Genomic DNA, 18,618 nt, shown 5'->3' on the forward strand with positions numbered 1-18,618 from the left:
CTGGGGGCCCTTTCTCCACTCGCGGTTTCCTGCTTCCCTTCCGTTCCGACAGCGCAAACCGCTGCTCCACCTAGCGCACTCCCCCGTGGTGCCCTGACAATTACCACTCTCTCCCCTTCCCCGAAGCATCCATGAGCCACGACCCCCGTGCCCCCCGCCCCCACGAACATCCTGGACGTGCGACTCTCCATCGCAGACTCAAAAATCAGAAGCCACCAGCACTGTGATCAGGCACAAGTCTTAATTTAATGGGTAAAAACATTAAATTATCACACACAACTTTTTTCCATAAAGCTTAATAAATAGAATATTTTCTTTAACATTGTACAAGAGACTGGAAAACAAAATATGAACTCATGCTACCCTTTTATTCATTTGGAACTCCCCCCTCCCCCCATGCTTGAAAGCAGTGTGCACACTTGAGGTCTCTCTCTGGGTACAGCCAGCCAAAGTCGCCAGGTTCCAGGAGCCCTGGAAGCGATGACCTCACTCTGGGGCTGAAGCTTTAAACGCTCTGCCCTTGGGACTCATCTGCAGCCCCAGCAGTATGGGGCTTGAAGGAAACTGAACCGTTTAGGTGGCTGTTGACTGCTGGAGCCCTTCTCTGCCCAACACACCAAAAGGGGTGAGAAAAACAAATGAGAAATGCCCCGTAAACACACACCCCCCAGAAATCAACACCAATAAGCCACAAACTGGTGCCCCGCCACCTTTGGCAGTGGGCAGGAGGAGCAAGAAGAGAAAGTGTTTCTTTCCTCCTTTACTGACAAAACCCAGCTGGGTCCTGTTGCTGGAGTGGGTGGCCCCAGGTCACAGCGGTGCCACCGTGTGCCCTTGCAGTATGTCCATGAGATCCTGAGCCCCTCTTCTCCGTGCCAGCTCAAGGGGTGTGAGCCCCCTTGCATCCCTATGATGGAGATCAGACTCAGCAGCTAGGAAGCTGACCACAGCTCTGTGGCCCTCTAGCACTGCCAGATGGATAGGGAGCGCCCCAGTGTCATCAGGTGCATTGACATCAGCACCATGCTCTACCAAAACCTTCAGGGTGTCGAGGAATCCAGTGCGGGCTGCATCATGGGCTGGAGTGGTGCCAGAGGCGTCCTGGACATTGGGGCTGGCACCTTGCTTCAGGAGCTCCAGGGCGATGGTGGGGCTGCCAAACATCATGACCTGTGCGAGGGCAGAGTGTAGGGGGTCCTTAAGGGAGGAGTTCCAGGAAAAGGAGTCACTGGAGAGAGGGGTCATTCAGAAATAGGGAACAGCAGAGAAGAGGTCCTCTGGAGAATGAGGAAAGCCCAGGGAACACAAGTCCTTGAGGGCAGCCGTTTGAGACCCCAGAGAACAAGGTCTCTTAAGGAATAGGGACCCCCAAGAAACTGGTGACTCCCCTAAAGATAAGACATGCCCCTGGGAATAGCCCCTATAGGAACTTTTAAGGAACCTTAGAACCTCCCCCAAGGAACCAGAGAACCCCCCCCTCAGAGAAGGGAAATTACCAGGAAATATAAACCCCCCCCTCCAGGAAATTGGCCTCATAGAATGAGAACCGTTTCCCCAAAGAACTTCACAGCCCCCTCAAGGGAAAGGAGATGCCCAGGGAATCTGAAACCCCTTCTCAAAGGAATAGCCCCTCCCATATAATCAGAATGCATCCCTGAGCACCTGACCCCACAAGAAAGGGGGTTCCCTTATAAAATGACTCGCACGGAATGGGGACTACCATGCAATCTGTAACTGTTCCTCCATTGGAACCTCACATAATATACCAGAAATCTGAAAAAACCCAGGGATGGAGATTCCTGTCACCCCCGCCCCGCAAAGAAACTGGATACCTCTCAGATAATCCCTTCTTCCATCGATGGAATCCCCCCCATAGAAGCCCAAAGAAACCAGAGCCGTCCCATGAAACCGGGATCCAAAGAAGTTGAACCCTCACTCATGGAATAAGAACCTCCCCAGGGAAACCGAATCCCCGGCGCCCAGAGAACAAGGAATACTCCAGAGATGGAAAAACTTCCCCTCCCCCATCCTAACACCATCCACCACCCACCTACGAAAGGGGACCTCAGGGAGCAACGTCAGCCCAGAGATGGAGACTGGATCCCAATTAGCCACCACTGGGACCAGATTATGGGATCCCAGTTCTCGCTGCCGGTCGGCCCGGCCTCACCTGTAGTGCCGTCTTGCCGAAGCGGTTCAGAACGTCGGGATGCACTAGCTCGCGGTGCAGAAGGCGGCGCACCTCCTGCACGTCGCCCCGAGCCGCGGCCCCGCTCAGCAGGTCGCCGGCGCGGACCTCCTCCAGCAGCATATCGACACTGGCGGCCTGCGAAGCCCCCCGCCCCACCCCAACGCGGTCAGTACCGGGCAAACCACGGATGCTGGTCCGAACAACCCTCTGGCGGCGCGCCCGGCCTGAGCCAGGGTTCTGGCCCGGCTTGCCAGTCGGAGGCTCCGGTGCGACCCCGGCCCTCCAGGCGGGCTCCTCCCCTCTGTCAGCCGGTGGGTCGCGAGGGGCTGGGAGCTGGGCCCAACCCTCCGCCGCCCGCAGGGCCCAACCCGGCGCCCGCCCCTTTGGGGCTGGGTCTCCCCCCAACTCACCCTCCCTCTTCCTCGACGGGCGGAGTCTCTTCTGAACCAGTGCGGCGGATGCGGCCGCCAAGCCGACCGCTGGGAGGAGGAGCCAGCGTGCTCGAGGCCCCGCCCCCTAACGCCACGGATTTGTTTTCTTACGAACTCGCTACATAGTAGCCCAGCCGCGTTGCCCGGGGCGCGACCTTGCGGCGCCCCGCCCACACATCCAGTGTAGCCAATGGCGACTCGTCACCGAGGACGTTTTACGCTTCGGTGTGGGCGGTGCCGCTCCTGATTGGCCGAGAGGCGGCGACCGGTGGACCGCCGGCAATGGCGGGGTTTTCGGTTTTTCAAACTCGGCTGGCGGGCGGGAAAGAAGGCCGGTTTAACTGACCCAGGGGAGAAAGGTCAGGGGTATGGTAGCGCGGGCTGCTCCAGGACCTCTGCACCTCCGAGGGAAAGGGAGGCAGGACTGGGGCCGCCCAGTCCAGGGTTCCACCATTCACTCGGTGATAAGCATTTATTCGCCCTTACCAGGCGCGGAGCGTTTTTTCGTCCACCCACCGTGTGCAGGAACCGTTACCGGCGCTGGGGAGCGCACATTCAAGCACCTAAATAATTTAACATACCATTAAACACCGTGAAGAAAATAAAACGGGAAAATGAGAGTGGGTGAAAGAAGGGATCATGTTCTGGCTCAGGCTGAGCTAGCCCTGGCACAGCAAGTGCAAAGGCGAGCAGGACAGTTCATGCTGCAACTGCCACGTGGTTGAGCCTGGGAGGTGGTTCTTACAGAGGCATTCATTCGAACATTTACTGAACACCTACTGTGTACTAGACGCCTAACTGTTAAGCGAGCCGGGCAGCACCTGCTCTGAGGCCTCTACGTTTAGGGCGAAAGAAGACAACAACTAAGTCCTTTCAGAGTGGTAAACGCTAAGGAGCTGATAAAACGGGGTAAGTGATAGTCTCTTGGGAAAGGAAGGCCATTGAAAATAGTTTAGGGAGGGCCACCCTGAGTTGGTGACATTGATTTGATACCTGAAGGTACGGGAAGGAGCCATGTGGATATCTAAGGAAAAGCATGCCAGGTGGAGGGTACTACAAATGCAAAGGCCCTGGTGTGTCCAGGAAGAGCGACGTAAAGAGAAGGTGGTGGGAGGGGGACTGCAGATCAGGCTTGTGGGCTGCAGTGAGGACTTGACTTTTAACAAGATGAGAACTATGCAAGGGTGTGAGCAGAGGAGCAGGGATCTGACTTAGAAGTCACAGCGCCCTCTGGCGGCTATGAGGGGAACTGACCGTGGTGGGGGAGGGAAGTCCGGAGCCACGGGCCCGGAGGTGAAGGCAGCTGGGCGAGCCCAGATGACCTATCACCAGGGCTGAGGAATAGATTTGTTGTTCACTCCCATCCCAGTAATTCAGTCCCTAGCATCCCCAGTCCCCGGCCAAGAAACATATACACAGTGGCTAAATTCATCTTTTTAATGCCATTCTAAAACGTAGAGGAGTGGGCTCAGCAGCTGTGAAGGAGAAAAGGCTCCAATACCCCCTAAGGCAGGTTACTGGCAAGAAGGCACTTTTGAGGGGGCCTTCAAGCCCCTCCTCTCTTTCTTCATATAAAAGTGGAAGTGGGGAGTCCGAAGGTAGAAGGAGGTAGGGAGACCATCCCTTCCAGCCTATGGGTAGAGGACAAGGCCGGGAGGAGGCCAGGTGCTGGGAGCAGGAAGCAAGAAACTGCTAAGTCAACCAGGGCCTGCTCACATACACCCTCCCCACATCCCCTCCCTCCCTTCCTCTAAAGTGTGCAGTCAAGGACTAAGGGGAGGGAGGCCCATGTTCAAGCCCCCACTTCTTCATCCTTCTAGCTGGTGCGAAGCTGGTAATCTGCAAGGAAACAATGGGCAGGGCCTGATTCAGAACTGGAGAAAGGGAACAGAGGGACTGTCCCCGCCCTTCCCCATCCCCAGTGCCCATGAGCAACCAACCCTGTGAGGATGTAACAAAATTAAGGATGGTGTCAAATAGAGGGACTGTAACCACAGCAACAAGCCTATTTCTAGGCAGCAAATGGGAGTGTTATGTGTTCAGCCCCTTATCCAAAACCGGGAACTGGCAACTGCCCCCATTTTTAAAACGGGCAAACTGAGGCCCAGGGTGGTATGGTGACAAAGATGGGGTAGGCCTGAGACCAGGCCTGTTGAGTTTTGGAGCTCTCCAAGCGACAATATATCAAAGCCCCACGACCATCCCTTTCTTCTTGACCCTGTCGTCCCAGGGAGCTGGGCTGTCTTACCACCACTCTGGGTGATGTAGCGGACCCAGGGCAGGGCCTGATAACCACTTTTCTCGATAATCTTCATGTATCGGACCTGGAAGGGAAGGAAAGGAGGTGGCCAAGGCTTGGGGTAGAGGGCTGGCTGGGGCCAGGGGAATATATGTGACACAACTTGAGAGAATGAGATGGCACAGGCTGGGAATAATGATGTGACATGGCTTGGGGCAAAGATGTGGCATGAGCAGAGGGAGTGGGGGTAAGGAAGGTGGTCCAGGACAGTGGGAAAGAGATGGCATAGTGTAAGGAAATGGACACGGCAATTTTGGGAGGACAGGGTGGCACAGGCCAAGGGAATGGTGAACAGCTTGAGGGTGGGAAAGGGACCCAAGTGAATGAGCTAGTGGGGAAGAAGGTGGCACGAAGTAATAAGTGGAAAGAGAGGAGACCCAGGCCAGGGAGCAGCAGTGACCTGAGAGACAAGAGATGGGAGAGAGGAGAACCCACAGAAGTCAAGGAGAAGAGCCACCCTGCCCGCTTCTCTCACCTGAATCCCAGAGACGGTGAAATAGGGGATCTCAAACTTGACCCCAATGGGGGGCCGGCCCTCCTCTTCTTCCTTCTCCACACTGGGGAGGCCAAAGTGGGCGCGCATCAGGTACTCCTTGCCCCCCTGAAGGCACATGGGGGTATCAAACACACCGAGGGGCGCCTATAAGCCCCAGACCATCCTCACAGCAGCCTCTGGAGGACATTCAGTCTCAGGCCATTTAACAGACAAGAAAGTAAAGGGTCCTGGCCAGGATTCACAGCCAAAACTTCTGACTCTAAAGCCTGGTTGGGAGGGTGCTTCTAATGACCATCTCGCATTTTTTAGGCCCTGATGAACACCCACCCTCTCCCCAGATTCCAGGGTCAGGCCAAATACTCCAGCAACCCAAGGATGTGGGTAGCATGATCCTGCCTATTTCACAGATGGGCAAACTGAGGCTCCATAATGGGAAGAGGAATTTCCAAGGCCATCCAGCTCAGAGAGGCAAGAGTAGGAATCTGAATGAAGGGCTGGTTTCCTCCAGAGCTGAGTAGGGGGAGCTTAACCACCAGACTGGCCTGGTGTCAAGCTTTATTATCCCCCCCAAAGACAACCATGTGCATGCAGATGTGGCTTTCCCATTGGCTCTCTGCCTGGCCCTCAAGCAGTCGGGGCAGATGCCCCCAGATCCCCACCCTTCCCCAGTGCTCACCGGGAAAGACTTTATACTCCAAATCACAATATTCTTCTCAGGCATGTACTTGGCACTGCCCACGCTGGTCTTGAAGCGCGGGGAGTCAGCATCACTGGGGACCGGCACAGATATCTCCACGCTGTTGGCCACCGACTGCTTCTTAAACTGCCCTTTGGCCTGTTGGGGAGAGAGCATGCGGCACGTGAAGAATTTGCTCATAGATTCTGCAACTATTCACCAAACCCTTTCCATGTGAGGTCTTATCAAGAGCCTCTACATCCCTGAAGTGGGACCACTGTCCTGCCCACTTTACAGATGAGGAAAACAGAGGCACAGAAAAGTTAAGGCAGTTGCCTGGAGACACACAGCCAAGTGGCAAAGCTTGTCCACACTCACGAGACTCCAGAGACCCTGCCCTTGGTGCCTTCCATTTGTAAAGTGTCACACACCTTTGCCTGGCTCAAAATGACACCTCTCAGCCTGTCACAGAAGAGTTTTCATTTAAGAACTGGCATTTATGGAGCCCCTGCCATGTGCCAACCACTTAGCCCTCTCACTGATTCTTTAAAGTAGGATCCATTCCTAATGTCCATTTTCCAGATGAGGAGACTGAGGCACAGAAAGAACACTTTGCTCAAATCACATAGCAGGTAACTAGTACAGTAGGGATTCAAATTAAGTCTGCATCCTCAGCCATCACATGCACTCCTTACAAATAAATGAAGTTACACTATATATCTAGAGCTGTGTGACATACTACATATACCGGGGGTGCCAAAAAAATGTATACAAGTGGACACTTTGGTCAACGTTGCTCAAGCAGTAGTTCACCATAATCAGAAGTGTCTGGATGCTGATGGTAACCACTTTGAGCAGCTCTTGTAATTGCAGAAGTCAAACGTGACTTGTATTCATCTCTTATTGTCGGTATATATTGAGTATTACAATTTTAATAGTTTTTTCCTTTCTTAAAATGTGTATACATTTTTTTGGCAGCCTCTATATTTAGTGTTTTGTGATACAGGACAAGCTTTTAATACAAGGATTCTAAGTGTTCCATGTGTGGTAGCTAGGATTATGATTACTGCTATTATTTATTCATTTGAGGAGGGATATTTGAGAAGTGGGAACAGGGGCAGAGAACATGGAAGTAAATGGGGGGCAGTCTTCCTGAAATGCACTAGCTTTGATAGCCCCTTCCCCTTTCCTGCATGTAGAGATGGGGATATTGGGGAGCATCAAGACCCTTCCTGGTGACCATCCGCTCTGCAACCCAGCTCCTGAGACCCCAAGATCGGGGAATAAAGTCAAATCTAACAACACAGACTCTTGAGCCAGGTGAACCCAAGTTCTTAGATGAGTGACATCTTAGTCCCCCGGACCTCAGTTTCCTCATTAGTAAAAGAGGGCTAAACTATAAGCTCTGGAGAAGCCCTTGCTTGGGGCACCAGGAGACACGCACAGAGCTGTTTATGGCAATGCAGACTGGAATAGCCAAGAACTGAAACAACCCAGAGAAGGGACATAGAAGAGTCCCATGGTAGAATATTCTACAGCTATAGAAGTGTCTGCACTACGCTATGACTCCCAGAATTCATCTTAAAAATCAAAGTTACATGAAGAAAGCAAGTCATATATAAAACATACAGCCTGAATCCACAGCTATGAGGATCAGAAACTGGCAAAACAAAATATTGGTGGTTACACATGTGGGTGGCAAAATTATAAAGATAAGCAAATAACTTACATAAAATTCAAGATCGTGACTACCTCTGGGCAAGAGGGGAGCAGGAATTGGGGGAGGGGCACGTAGGGGTTCAGAGGCTCTGGTCAAGTACATTTGAATAAGCTGGGTAATTCATCATTATTTAAATCATATAAATACACTATGTTTTTAAGAAAGTAAATATGTAAGTAAAACATATCAGACAGTGATAAGTAATAGAATTTAAAAAATAGAGCAAAGAAGGGAGGTGGGGAATGCTAGGGGGATCCAATTCTAAATAGGGAAATCAGGGAAGGCCTCTTTGAGGTGACATTTAAGCAAAGAACTTGAGATGAGAAAAGGAGTCATGAGGATACCTAGGTGGGTGGGGGGCAGAGTGATCCAGGGATAGGGAATAGCCAGTGCAAAGGCCAGGGGGTGGGATGGAGGGAAAGGTGCCTGGCATGTTTGAGAACCAGCCAGGAGACCAGTGTGGCTGGAAGGAAGTGAGAAACCAGGAGGGAGGTGGGAAATGAAGTTAGATCAGTGACGGGGTAGGAGGGACAGATAAAGCACTGTGAGTAATTGTTCCCCCGGCCTACCTTGACCATGATCTCCACACGGCTGTGGGAGAACTTCTCAATGACAGACTCAATCCAGATCAGCGGTTTGACCTGCAGACAGAGGAAGGGGGAGTTCTGGGAGGCTCTGGGGTAAACTCTTGCTCCCTGCCAGAGGACTTGACCCTGCCTCACCTGGGTGCTGAGGCGATAGGACATAAGCTCAAAGTCGCCATCAGGTGGGATGAAAGAGATGGTGCGATCATTGTCGAAACGAGAGAGTCGTACACACTGGTGAAATTTCACATCCTCCAGTTCCACAGACTTGTTCTTGCTCCCTGAAACTCGGAGCCAAGCATGCAGGGTGACCCCGGGGCCCAGGGAAGGGTTCCTACCTCTACTTTCATCGCCCACTGCTACAATCACCCCCATTTTATAGATGAGGAAACTGAGGCCCAGAGTGGCTGAGTAACTTGCCCAGTTACCCAGTTGGCCAGGGGCAGAGCTGGGATCTGAATCCAGCGAATATTTTAAATACGATGCTATCCTGTCTCCTAGGATAGACTAGAATGTCAGCCAAGTGGGCCAGGATTTATCTTTTTCTTCACTGCTCTCTGTCATTGCCCCTGGCACTCAATAATGAAGCCGTGTTTGCTCAATGAACCAGCAGCTGCACTGCTGGCCACGACCAGCAGAGGGCACATGAAAGCTTATTTCAGAAGGGGCTGCAATTCTCTGGGTCCCCAGATACAGAGGGGGTCTCTGGCTCCTCCATGAGCCCCTCTCCAGACACTTACGGCCAGTGAGCTCGAAGAGCACGCGGTCATTGAGGCCAAGCCGCAGCTCTGGCATTCCGGACAGAAACACCTTGAGCTTGATGGTGCCCACAATCTCACTCAGCAGGACGCTGCCATTGGCATTGACCTGAGGATGCACGCACGGTGGGGGCAATTGGCAGAGGGTCCCCTATCCTGCCCCCAGGCCGTGGTAGGGGTGGGGTGAAAGTTTTGGGGCTCACCAGCAGGTTGACAGACTCTATGACGTCAATGAAGACTTCATTCTTCTTATACTTGATGCCCTCAGAGCGCCAGGACACAGCATTGGTGACGGTGGGTGGCACCCGCGACTTACCTGTCTCCAGCTTGTTGCCCTGCTGTGTGATGTACCTAGCAGGAGGCAGGGGACATGAGCAGGTGGACCCAGCGACACTCCCCTGGCCCTCCCTGACTTCCTCCCACCTGTGAGCTGCCCTGTGGCTGCCCATATGGCCCACTCACTCCTGCAGAATCTTGCTGTCGGTGGTCTGGGGGAAGCCGAAGTCCATGAGCTCATCCAGCAGCTCATAGACGATGACAAAGTTGTCCCGGATGCTCTCCTCCTCTAGCTCCTTGAAGTATTCAGAGAATACCTGGGGGTGCAGGGAGCAGACACCCACAGAGGTGCAGCTGATGTAGGGCTGGGTCCCCACTCATCCAGCCATCCAGCCAACAAGCAATTATTGAGTGCCTACTGTATATCAATGCCTGGATATTAATGGTGAAGAAAACCCACAGGGTCCCTGTCCTCATGGAAAAGTCTAGTGGGAAAAATGGACTGGTAACAGGAGTAATATCATCCAACATGTTGGGTACAATAATGAGGAAAACACAAGGAAAGTAGGAGCCCAGACGTGGGAGGTCCAGGAAAACTTCCCAGAGGAGGAAATGGAAGGGCTCAGAACCACTGTTGATTTTTGGGGGCCATGGATCCCTGCATATTTGACATCTGATGACGTTCACAGACCCACCTCAGAATAAGATTTGTAAATGCATAAAATAAAACAGAATGGCAAAGGAAACCTGTTATACAGAAATATGACTAAGTTCATGAACTACAGGCCCGTGGTAGTTTGGGAACCCCAAGTTAAGAGACCCTGGGAATTAGTCGGCATAAGCATAGCAGAAACCTGTCAATCATCAAGATTTGAACCACCCTCCAATCCTCATTCTGCTTCAATCTCACTGACCTTTCTATTCCTACCCCAGGACCTTTGTATAAGCCATTCCATCTGCCTGGGACACTCTTCCCCCAGCTTGCCTCACAGAGGGCTGCTTGTCAACCAGCTCAAATATCACCTCCTCAATCAGGCCCCCTCCCCTGAGTGTCAGGCTATGGTGAGACTAACACCCCAGTCACTGATTTAATATTCTCCTGTTTGACCTCCTTTATGTCTCCTCAGGACAGACAGGGAAATGCATAGCTGTGTCTTCTCTTTGTCTGACAGAGAAAAGACAAACCAATAAATATTTCTTGTTAAAAAGTATTGACTATGCACTTTCTCAGTCATTGAGAATGGCACATAGTAAGCATTCAATAAATCATATGATTTTATAACATTAGTGATAAAGCTAACAACACCAAACCTTTATTGAGCACTTATTGTATACTGAGCACTGTTTTAGGCATGTTAGAGGTATGAATTTGATTAATTTGTATAACAACCCCGTGGCAGGACTTGTTGTAACCCCCAGTTTAGAGGCATAGAGAGAAGTGACTTGCTCAAGATCACACAGCCAGGAAGTGGAGGGAACTGGGATTGGAATCCAGTTCCCTCTGGCTCAGATATGAGCACTGACACCCTCTCAATGACCCCCTAGATCCCTGCCCTATAGAGAGAGATGATCCCATAGCAGCTAGTGACGGGGCTGTGATGGGGGCACCCCCAGGGAGGTCAGGCAAAGCTTCTTAGGAGAGATGGATCCTGAAAGAGGCAGGCAAGACAGGTGGACAGACAGACCAACAGGCCAATGGGAGGCCAGGACCTACCTCCACTGTCTTGTAGAGGAAGGAGTACACGAGTGAGGCATTGGCGTTCTTCAACGTGGTGGCCACCACTGTGGGCAGCGAGGTTAAGAAAAAGGTGCCATTTGGGAAAGGGATCAAATGGAACACGGATCCTGAACCCCCCCACCCTACCCCCACCACCTCCCCCATCTCTGCCTATCTCCACCCCACTCTTGCCTGAGCTTCCACCGATGTGCGATGCAACTGCTGTCCTCAGCCTACCCTCTCTGGGTCTAAGCTGCCACCACCCTGGGCCCCCATGGATCCCACTTGTAGCCGGATACAGTAGAGGTTGCTGTGTTTGATCCACAGGAAGTGGACCCGACCATGGCTCAGCAGCGGGGCCAAGGCGCCCTCCTCCTCCCGCTGCATGAGCAGAGGCATGAAGTGCTCTATCTCACTCATGGCCACATCGCCTTTGTAGTTGCGGCTGATCAAGGGCTAAGGGTGGGCAGAGAAGGTCCAGTCACCACTGGGATCCCAGGACCCTCCACCCAGGGGCATCAGAGTGCCTGGTTCTGACCTTACTTCCTGGCCAAGGGGCCTGAGCAAGGCTCTGCCTCTCTGCATCTCAGTTTCCTTCTCTGTGAAATGGGTACATGATAACCACAGCTAATGTGTCTAGAGTCCTCACTGAGGTCCAGGTCCTGTTCTACTAAAGACTGGATGTTTGCTTGCTGATTAAGTTCTCACCACAACCCTGTAAGGTAGACATGTACACATGGGGAAACTGAAGTAGGAACCATGTCCATAGTAACTGGGAAACTGGGAGATGGACCAGGGTGCCCTGGCTCCAGAATTCCTGCTCTTGCCCAGGACTTCATATGCACCAAACTGGTGAGGTTGGGATAAAAAAGGAAAGGAAGGATGAAACGAAGGAGAGATTATAGAAAGAAAAAAGTAAAAGAAAAAGTAAGATTATGCCAAACAGAAAGAAAAGAAAAAAGGTATGCCCATATACCTCTTTCAGCTCATACAGCTCTGTCTGGCAGGCAGTAAGCAGTCAATAATAATAGCATCTACTTGGTAAGGTTGTTTAGTCCGGTGTTTAGAACAGGGAGGGCACACGGCAGGTCCTCAAATGCCTTAGCTCTTGCTATTATTATTATCAGGAATGTTATTTTCACCACCACTGTTATTATTGCTATTGAATGACAAGCTGAAGGAGACGGTGCTCAGAAAGAGACAAGGCAGCCCCAAAGGGGAATTAGGGTCTCCCTGACCCTGCTGTTTTCCCCAAATATTAATACTGTGGATGATGATGGTGATAGAAATAATGATTTCTATCTTTGACCGTCTGATATTTGCAGCAGTATCCTGTGCTAAGTGGTTTACACGCATCAGGTTGTATTAACTGTCATGGGGTGGGAATCTCTGTTATTCCCATTTCCAAGGAAAGGGAGACTGAGACTTAGAGAGGCGAAGCCCCTTGCCTCAGGTACGCGGCTAGAAAACAGTGGAGATGGGATTGGACCCGGGACTCCCCGGAACTCCCCGGGATTGGTGGAGGGAGTGTTCGCACGCCCCAGGGCTTTCTGGGGCCTTCCTGCCCGCTCGGAGAAGCCGACCCTGGGTCCGGGGGAGCGCAGCCTCACCTGTGCTTCCCCCACCTGCGCCCCACCCCTGCGCCCAGCCTCACCTTGCCCTTGACGTCGAGGATGAAGACAGCCGAGGCAGACATGGAGGCAGCGGGCAGATCTAGGAGGCGGGGAGGGCGGTCAGGAGACGACTGTGGCGCTGCTTCCTTCTTCCTGCGGAAGCGCCCGCGCGCAGGTGAGCGCCCAGGTGAGTCTTAAAGGGGAGGCCGCCAGGTGAGCGGCGCTGTCGGCGTACAAGAAGAACGCGGGGGCTGGAAGGGGCAGGGCTTCAGAAGGGACCGCTGCCCTGCCTCACTTTCCCATCGCACCCAGGAGTGCTGATGGGTGGAAACCCTAGACCGTCCATTCATGCATCCATGCGTCCATCCATCCATCCATTCATCCATGCGTCCATCCTTCCACCCATCCATCCATTTATCTTATTCCTCCTCTGTCTTTTCCACACGCATGCCAGCCCCAATAGGACAGGGACTTTGTCCTGTTCCTGTCTGTGTCTCCAATGCCCAGCACTGGGTGCTCAATAATATTTGAGCAAATCATTCATACTTTCATTCATACCATAAAAATTTATGAATTATTCTTTCACTCAGATATTTACTCACTAGTGCATTCTTTCACTCAGTGATAGGAACTGTGGGTTGCATTCCAAGTAGGACAAATGTAGCTGCTGTTATTATTATCCTAACGTTACTCTTATTCATTCCAAAAATACTTATAAGCTCCTACTGTGTGACGTTAAGATGTTGATAGAATGTTGAAGAGATAAATGGTTATTACTATTATGACTATAATATTATTCATTTAACAAACATTTATTGAGCACCTACTGTGTGCTGGACTGGGCATATAGGAGCTGCTTTCATTATGGTGATGATACTGTTGATGATTCACTCAGTGAGTATTTACTGAGCACCTTCTGTGTGCTAGGGATGGCGACATAGACAAAGCCACTCCACTGCTCTCATTCTAGGGAGGGCAATAGACACACAACATAAAACCCCTGGGCCAGCCGGTGGTGGCTCAGGCGGTTGGAGCTCCACGCTCCTAACTCCGAAGGCTGCCGGTTCGATTCCCACATGGGCCAGTGGGCTCTCAACCACAAGGTTGCCGGTTCAATTTCCTCGAGTCCCGCAAGGGATGGTGGGCTCTGCCCCCTGCAACTAACAATGGCAACTGGACCTGGAGCTGAGCTGTGCCCTCCACAACTAAGACTGAAAGGACAACAACTTGACTTAGAAAAAGTCCTGGAAGTACACACTGTTCCCCAATAAAGTCCTGTTCCCCTTCCCAAATAAAATCTTAAAAAATAATAATAATAAAAATAAAAACCCCAAAACAAGATGATCCCTGGACAGAAGTGAGGATGGGAATGATGAGGCAACTGAACTGGCAGCAGGGTTGAGAGTGTGCGTTGGAGAATGAATAAGGGGCTGTGGGCAGGGAGATCAGAGAAAGGGCTGGCCTTTGAAAAATTTCCACTACAACCTAATGAATCGGGACCACCCAAGAGAAAGATTCCAGAAAGATTCCCAGAGCAGAGCCTGGCACAAAGCTGGTACCAGTATTGTTTTTGTTGTTGTTTATATATTGTTTATATATGCTTGTTGAGCGCATCGGCTCTGGAGATAGCTGCGTGGGCTCAAGTCCTGGGTATGCAATGGACCAGCGGGGTGGCCTCGGGCACCTGGCCTCCTCTCCCTGGATCTGAGTTTGCACATCTGTGAAATACAATTAGTAACTGCATGTTCCTAATTAAGTTATAGTGCAGATTGCATGAGTTCTTACATGTAACATGACATTTGGGGCAATGCCTGGGATGTAGCCGACACTTAATAATGTTGTTATTATTTGCTATAATTATTAGTATTTACTATATGGCAGTTAAGAGCACAGGTACTGGGATTGAATCCTGACTCTACTGTTGACTGTGGAGTATTGGGTTAGTGATTGCACCGCTTGTGCCTCAGTCTCCCATTCTGTTGAGTGGGCATAGCAGCCATGGTGCTGCTGCCACAGGCTATGCTCACTGAGTTTCTGGGCATAACTCATGCCTGTGCCTCTTCTCCCTGCACATCAACTACTGTGGACCCCAGTTCCACTCCTTGACTGTGTGATGTGGTCTGCAGGGAAGTTTGGAGGAGGAGAGAAAAAGGAAATTCAATCTCAGCCTGGCTGGGACAAATCCTGCTTCACAGAGCGTCCTGCAGGCCTGCAGGGGAGGACACACAGCTCTCCCAGGCCTCATTCCTCCTTCCCTGAAGCCAGCCCCAAACCTTCATCAGCCCCTGCGGGTGGAGTGGGCATCCCTGCAGGGGACTTGAGGAAGGGAAGAGAGAGAGCTGCGGCTCTCAGAGCTGCCCATTCCCCCTCCACTGGCATCTGTCGTTGACAATAACACAATAACCAGAGCAGTAGTGCACATTCGTTGGGCACTTATCTTCTAGTACTTCTTCATGTCTTTTTTTGTTTCTTTTAAGTTTGTTATTTTTTGCTGTCTTTGACTCTGGTCTTCCCAACTATGGTTTTCCTGATAATTCAGGACCTGAGAGGAAGACCTGGTCTTTTTACACCAGAAGAAGCTGAGGCAGGGAGAGGTGAAGCCACTTGCTTAAGGCCAAACAGCCTGGAAGCAGAGTCAGAATTTGAATCTGAGTCTTCATAAGCAGGGTCCCAGCCTTCACCCAACTGCTCTGCTGCATCGTGGGGTACAAGTATTACTATGACCAGCAATAGCTCAGGCCTCTGTGGGGTTCACTATACCCAGGTGCTGCCCTCCCGGTCTCCCATACAGGAACCCTTCCATGGAACATCACTTAGAATTAGGGAAACCTATTATCCTCATTTGACAGAGAAAAACTGAGGCTCAGTGAGTGAGCGACTTATACAAAGTCACCTGCTAGCAGTGGCAGAGCTGGAATTCTAGCCCAGCAAACCCCAAGGTTTTATGCTGGCTCTGCCCAAAAGAGGGATGTCCTCCACGATCCTACCAGTCCCAAGCTCAGAAGGTGACTCGGGGGGTTTCACATGTTGCCAGCCCCAGCCCTGGAATCACTGTACCTCACAAGGGCCCTTCGCCTGGGGCCCTGGGATGTTTTCAGGCAGTAAATAGGACGCAAAAGCCGGGGCCAGGCGCCTTGGAATCTGAAACTCAAGACCTGTTTGGCTGAAAAATTTATGAGCCCAAAAGCTTCAGTAGGGTCAGAGAACAGAGCTTCTCTGTGTAAGCAGCTGCCCCGCCTCAGCTGCAGCTTCCCCTGTCCCAAGGGCCTGTGGCCTTGCCCCAGTTCCTCCTCTGTGCCTATAGCCTGCCCAGCCTTCCCTCAGGGACCCCGCTTCCAGGCACCCCATTCAATTCCTTCTCTACACCACTAAAGGGATCGCTCTGAAACTCACAGCTCTTACCACCCACCCTCACTGTCTCATCCCCTATGGCTCCCCATTGCCCAGAGCTGCCCTGCCTGGCACAGTTAGACCCCTGCTGACCTCTCCCACGAGGCACCACTTGAACCCACTGACCCAAGACACACTGACTTCCCTAATGTCAGTTCCTCTCTGTCCTTCTCTCTTTCCTCTGGCACCTGACCGCTCAGTGCATACCTACCCCTTTTTGCTTTCTGTGCCTCATTCTCACTCAGCTCTCAGGTGTCTGCTTCAGACAGGTGTCTGCTTCAGACAGGTGTCTGTTTCCGTTCTCTGAGCTCCCATGCCACGTCTAGGTCAGATCCCTCCTCTGGGCTTTCCCAAGTGTCCCCTGTCACCTGTGTTACACCTTATTTTTTAAAATCTATTTTTAAAAAACTTTTATTGTGGTAAAATATACATAACATATACCATTTTATTCATTTTAAATGTACAGTTTTGTGGCATTAAGTACATTCCCATTGTTGTGTAACCATGCCCACCATCCATCTCCAGAATTTTCTCATCTTCCCACACTGAAACTCTGTCCATTAAACACTCTCTCCCATCCCCCTCCCCAAACCCCTGGCACCACCATCTACTTCCTCCTGTCTCTGTGGATTTGACTCCTCTAGGAACCTCCTATAAGTGGATTCGTACAGTATTTGTCCTTTTGTGACTGGCTTGTTTAAATCTATTTTTTGAAATAGGGTTTTAATTACCCAAGAAACAAATAAATAATCCCTGCGATTAAAAAAGGGAGAGAGAGAGTACAGATCAGAAAATCTTGTCCCCTTTGCCGGCCCCACTCCATCCTGGTCCCTCTAACAACCACTGGAGTGTTCAGATCTTTTTCTGCTTAGTTTCATGAAGGTGTGTGTGTGTGCGCCTGTGTGTATGATGTTTCTCTCTTCTCTCTCTCTCTCTCTCTCACCGTGCATGACTAAACACTAAACACCACTTGCTATTTTTACCCACCAGTAGGACCTAGAAGCCCAGCTGGGCTACACTGGCAGGGTTGTGCTTGAGGGGTGTGGACCATGTGTGGGTTGTGAAGTCGGGCTCTCTGACGCGTATAGCCCCATGCCGCCCAACTGTGACTGCGGGTAAATTAACCTCCCTGTTACATTTTCCCCAGCTAGAAAATGGTTGCAAGGATTTAAGGAAAAGCACTTAATAAGTTGCCTAACCTCTCTGTGTGCCTTTCCCCAACTAGAAAATGGATATAAAGATTTAATATAAAGCACTTAATTCCTCCCCTAATGCTGAATAAGCTCCCTACAAACATTATTAATTCTTGTTATAACCTGCAGAGTCACTTCCTTCTTTCTTAAATTATTTTAAAACTTTCCATTTTTAAAATGTAGCATATATTAAGAAAGTCAAGTAACTCACAAACTGAACCCATCTGTGTAATCACAATACTGTTTCCAGTCCTCCAGAAGCCACCCCGGGGCCCTGCCAGTCACTACCTCCTGCAAAGGCAACCGCTGATCACCTTCTGGTATCATAGATTAATTAATTATCCCTGTTCTACAACTTCATACAAAGGTGTCTGCCCTTTTTCACCGGGCATAAAGCTTATTTATTTATTTATTTATTCATTCATACTGTTGCACTTACCAATAGTTAATTCCTTATTATGGTTAGATGGACCAGTTTGAACCACTCACCCATTGATGGATATTTGGGTTGCTTTCAATTTTTGGCCATGATGAATAAAGCTGTTATGAACATTTGTCTACATGTCTTTGTGGGTTTTTATTTTCTTTCTTTTTTTTAAGTAGTTTTATTTTTCTTGGGTAAATACCTAGGAGTACAATGGCTGGGTCATACGGTAGGTGCCCATTTGACTTTATGAGACACTCCCAGACCTTCTTGCAAATGGTTGTGTCATCTTACATTTCCACCAGCAGTGGAGGAGAGTCCCATTTGCCCTAGATCCTTGACAACACTTGGTACTGTTTTTCTTTTTTTATTTTTATTTTTATTTTTTTTAAGATTATTATTGGGGAAGGAGAACAGGACTTTATTGGGGAACAGTGTGTACTTCCAGGCCTTTTTTTTTTTTCGAAGTCAAGTTGTTGTCCTTTCAATCTTAGTTGTGGAGGGTGTCATTCAGCTTCAAGTTGTTGTCCTCAGTTTTAGTTGTGGAGGGCGCAGCTCAGCTCCAGGTCCGGTTGCCGTTGCTAGTTGCAGGGGGTGCAGCCCACGAGTCGAACTGGCAACCTTGTGGTTGAGAGCTCACTGGCCCATGTGGGAATGGAACCGGCAGCCTTCGGAGTTAGGAGCACGGAGCTCCAACTGCCTGAGCCACCAGGCCAGCCCCTGTCTTTCTTTTTAGTTTTAGCTATTCTGGCGAGTATGTAGTGGTATTTCATTGAGTTTTTTTTTTTTTTTTTTAATTTCGGATGATCCTTTTTATTTAGAAACCCTGCCCCTCTTTGTTTTGATCAAA

At 50.5% G+C, this 18,618-nt stretch overlaps 2 protein-coding genes across 4 annotated transcripts; both read right to left on the reverse strand.

The window, feature by feature from the left end:
- Window positions 1–227: 227 nt before the first annotated feature.
- CDKN2D (cyclin dependent kinase inhibitor 2D) lies at window positions 228–2,792 on the reverse strand. Of its 2 annotated transcripts, XM_019744979.2 has the most exons (3): window positions 2,602–2,792; window positions 2,171–2,326; window positions 228–1,170 (listed from the first exon to the last, which is right to left on the reverse strand). In XM_019744979.2, exons 2-3 carry the CDS (start codon window positions 2,309–2,311, stop codon window positions 811–813), a joined length of 501 nt encoding a protein of 166 aa, XP_019600538.1. In that variant the 5' UTR covers window positions 2,312–2,326; window positions 2,602–2,792; the 3' UTR covers window positions 228–810. The 2 variants fall into 2 exon arrangements, with proteins under 2 accessions (XP_019600538.1, XP_019600537.1); XM_019744978.3 differs by lacking the exon at window positions 2,602–2,792 and having other exon boundaries at window positions 2,171–2,553.
- A 1,253-nt stretch (window positions 2,793–4,045) lies between these two features.
- On the reverse strand, window positions 4,046–12,947 carry AP1M2 (adaptor related protein complex 1 subunit mu 2). Of its 2 annotated transcripts, none has more exons than XM_019744954.3 (12): window positions 12,803–12,947; window positions 11,448–11,604; window positions 11,146–11,213; window positions 9,618–9,748; window positions 9,359–9,506; window positions 9,138–9,264; window positions 8,536–8,678; window positions 8,383–8,454; window positions 6,094–6,252; window positions 5,397–5,522; window positions 4,871–4,946; window positions 4,046–4,461 (listed from the first exon to the last, which is right to left on the reverse strand). In XM_019744954.3, exons 1-12 carry the CDS (start codon window positions 12,842–12,844, stop codon window positions 4,439–4,441), a joined length of 1,272 nt encoding a protein of 423 aa, XP_019600513.1. In that variant the 5' UTR covers window positions 12,845–12,947; the 3' UTR covers window positions 4,046–4,438. The 2 variants fall into 2 exon arrangements, with proteins under 2 accessions (XP_019600513.1, XP_019600512.1); XM_019744953.3 differs by having other exon boundaries at window positions 4,298–4,461; window positions 8,536–8,684.
- Window positions 12,948–18,618: the final 5,671 nt, after the last annotated feature.

The sequence above is a fragment of the Rhinolophus sinicus genome, chromosome 15, assembly GCF_057876585.1.
Source record: "Rhinolophus sinicus isolate RSI-liver-muscle chromosome 15, RSI-T2T, whole genome shotgun sequence".
In the NCBI taxonomy this organism is placed as follows: Eukaryota; Metazoa; Chordata; class Mammalia; order Chiroptera; family Rhinolophidae; genus Rhinolophus; species Rhinolophus sinicus.

Bases quoted from the DNA above. Each gene is read 5' to 3' on its own strand.
- AP1M2 (XM_019744953.3), bottom strand. From the start codon at position 12,844: ATGTCTGCCTCGGCTGTCTTCATCCTCGACGTCAAGGGCAAG. The intron at 9,749-11,145 runs GTAGGTCCTGGC...CTGCACCCCCAG, and splicing joins TCCTCTACAAGACAGTGGAG to GTATTCTCTGAATACTTCAA. The intron at 4,947-5,396 runs GTGAGAGAAGCG...CTTCCCTTCCAG, and splicing joins TCACCGTCTCTGGGATTCAG to GTCCGATACATGAAGATTAT.
- CDKN2D (XM_019744979.2), bottom strand. From the start codon at position 2,311: ATGCTGCTGGAGGAGGTCCGCGCCGGCGACCTGCTGAGCGGGGCCGCG. The intron at 1,171-2,170 runs GTGAGGCCGGGC...GCCCTCGCACAG, and splicing joins TCGGCAAGACGGCACTACAG to GTCATGATGTTTGGCAGCCC.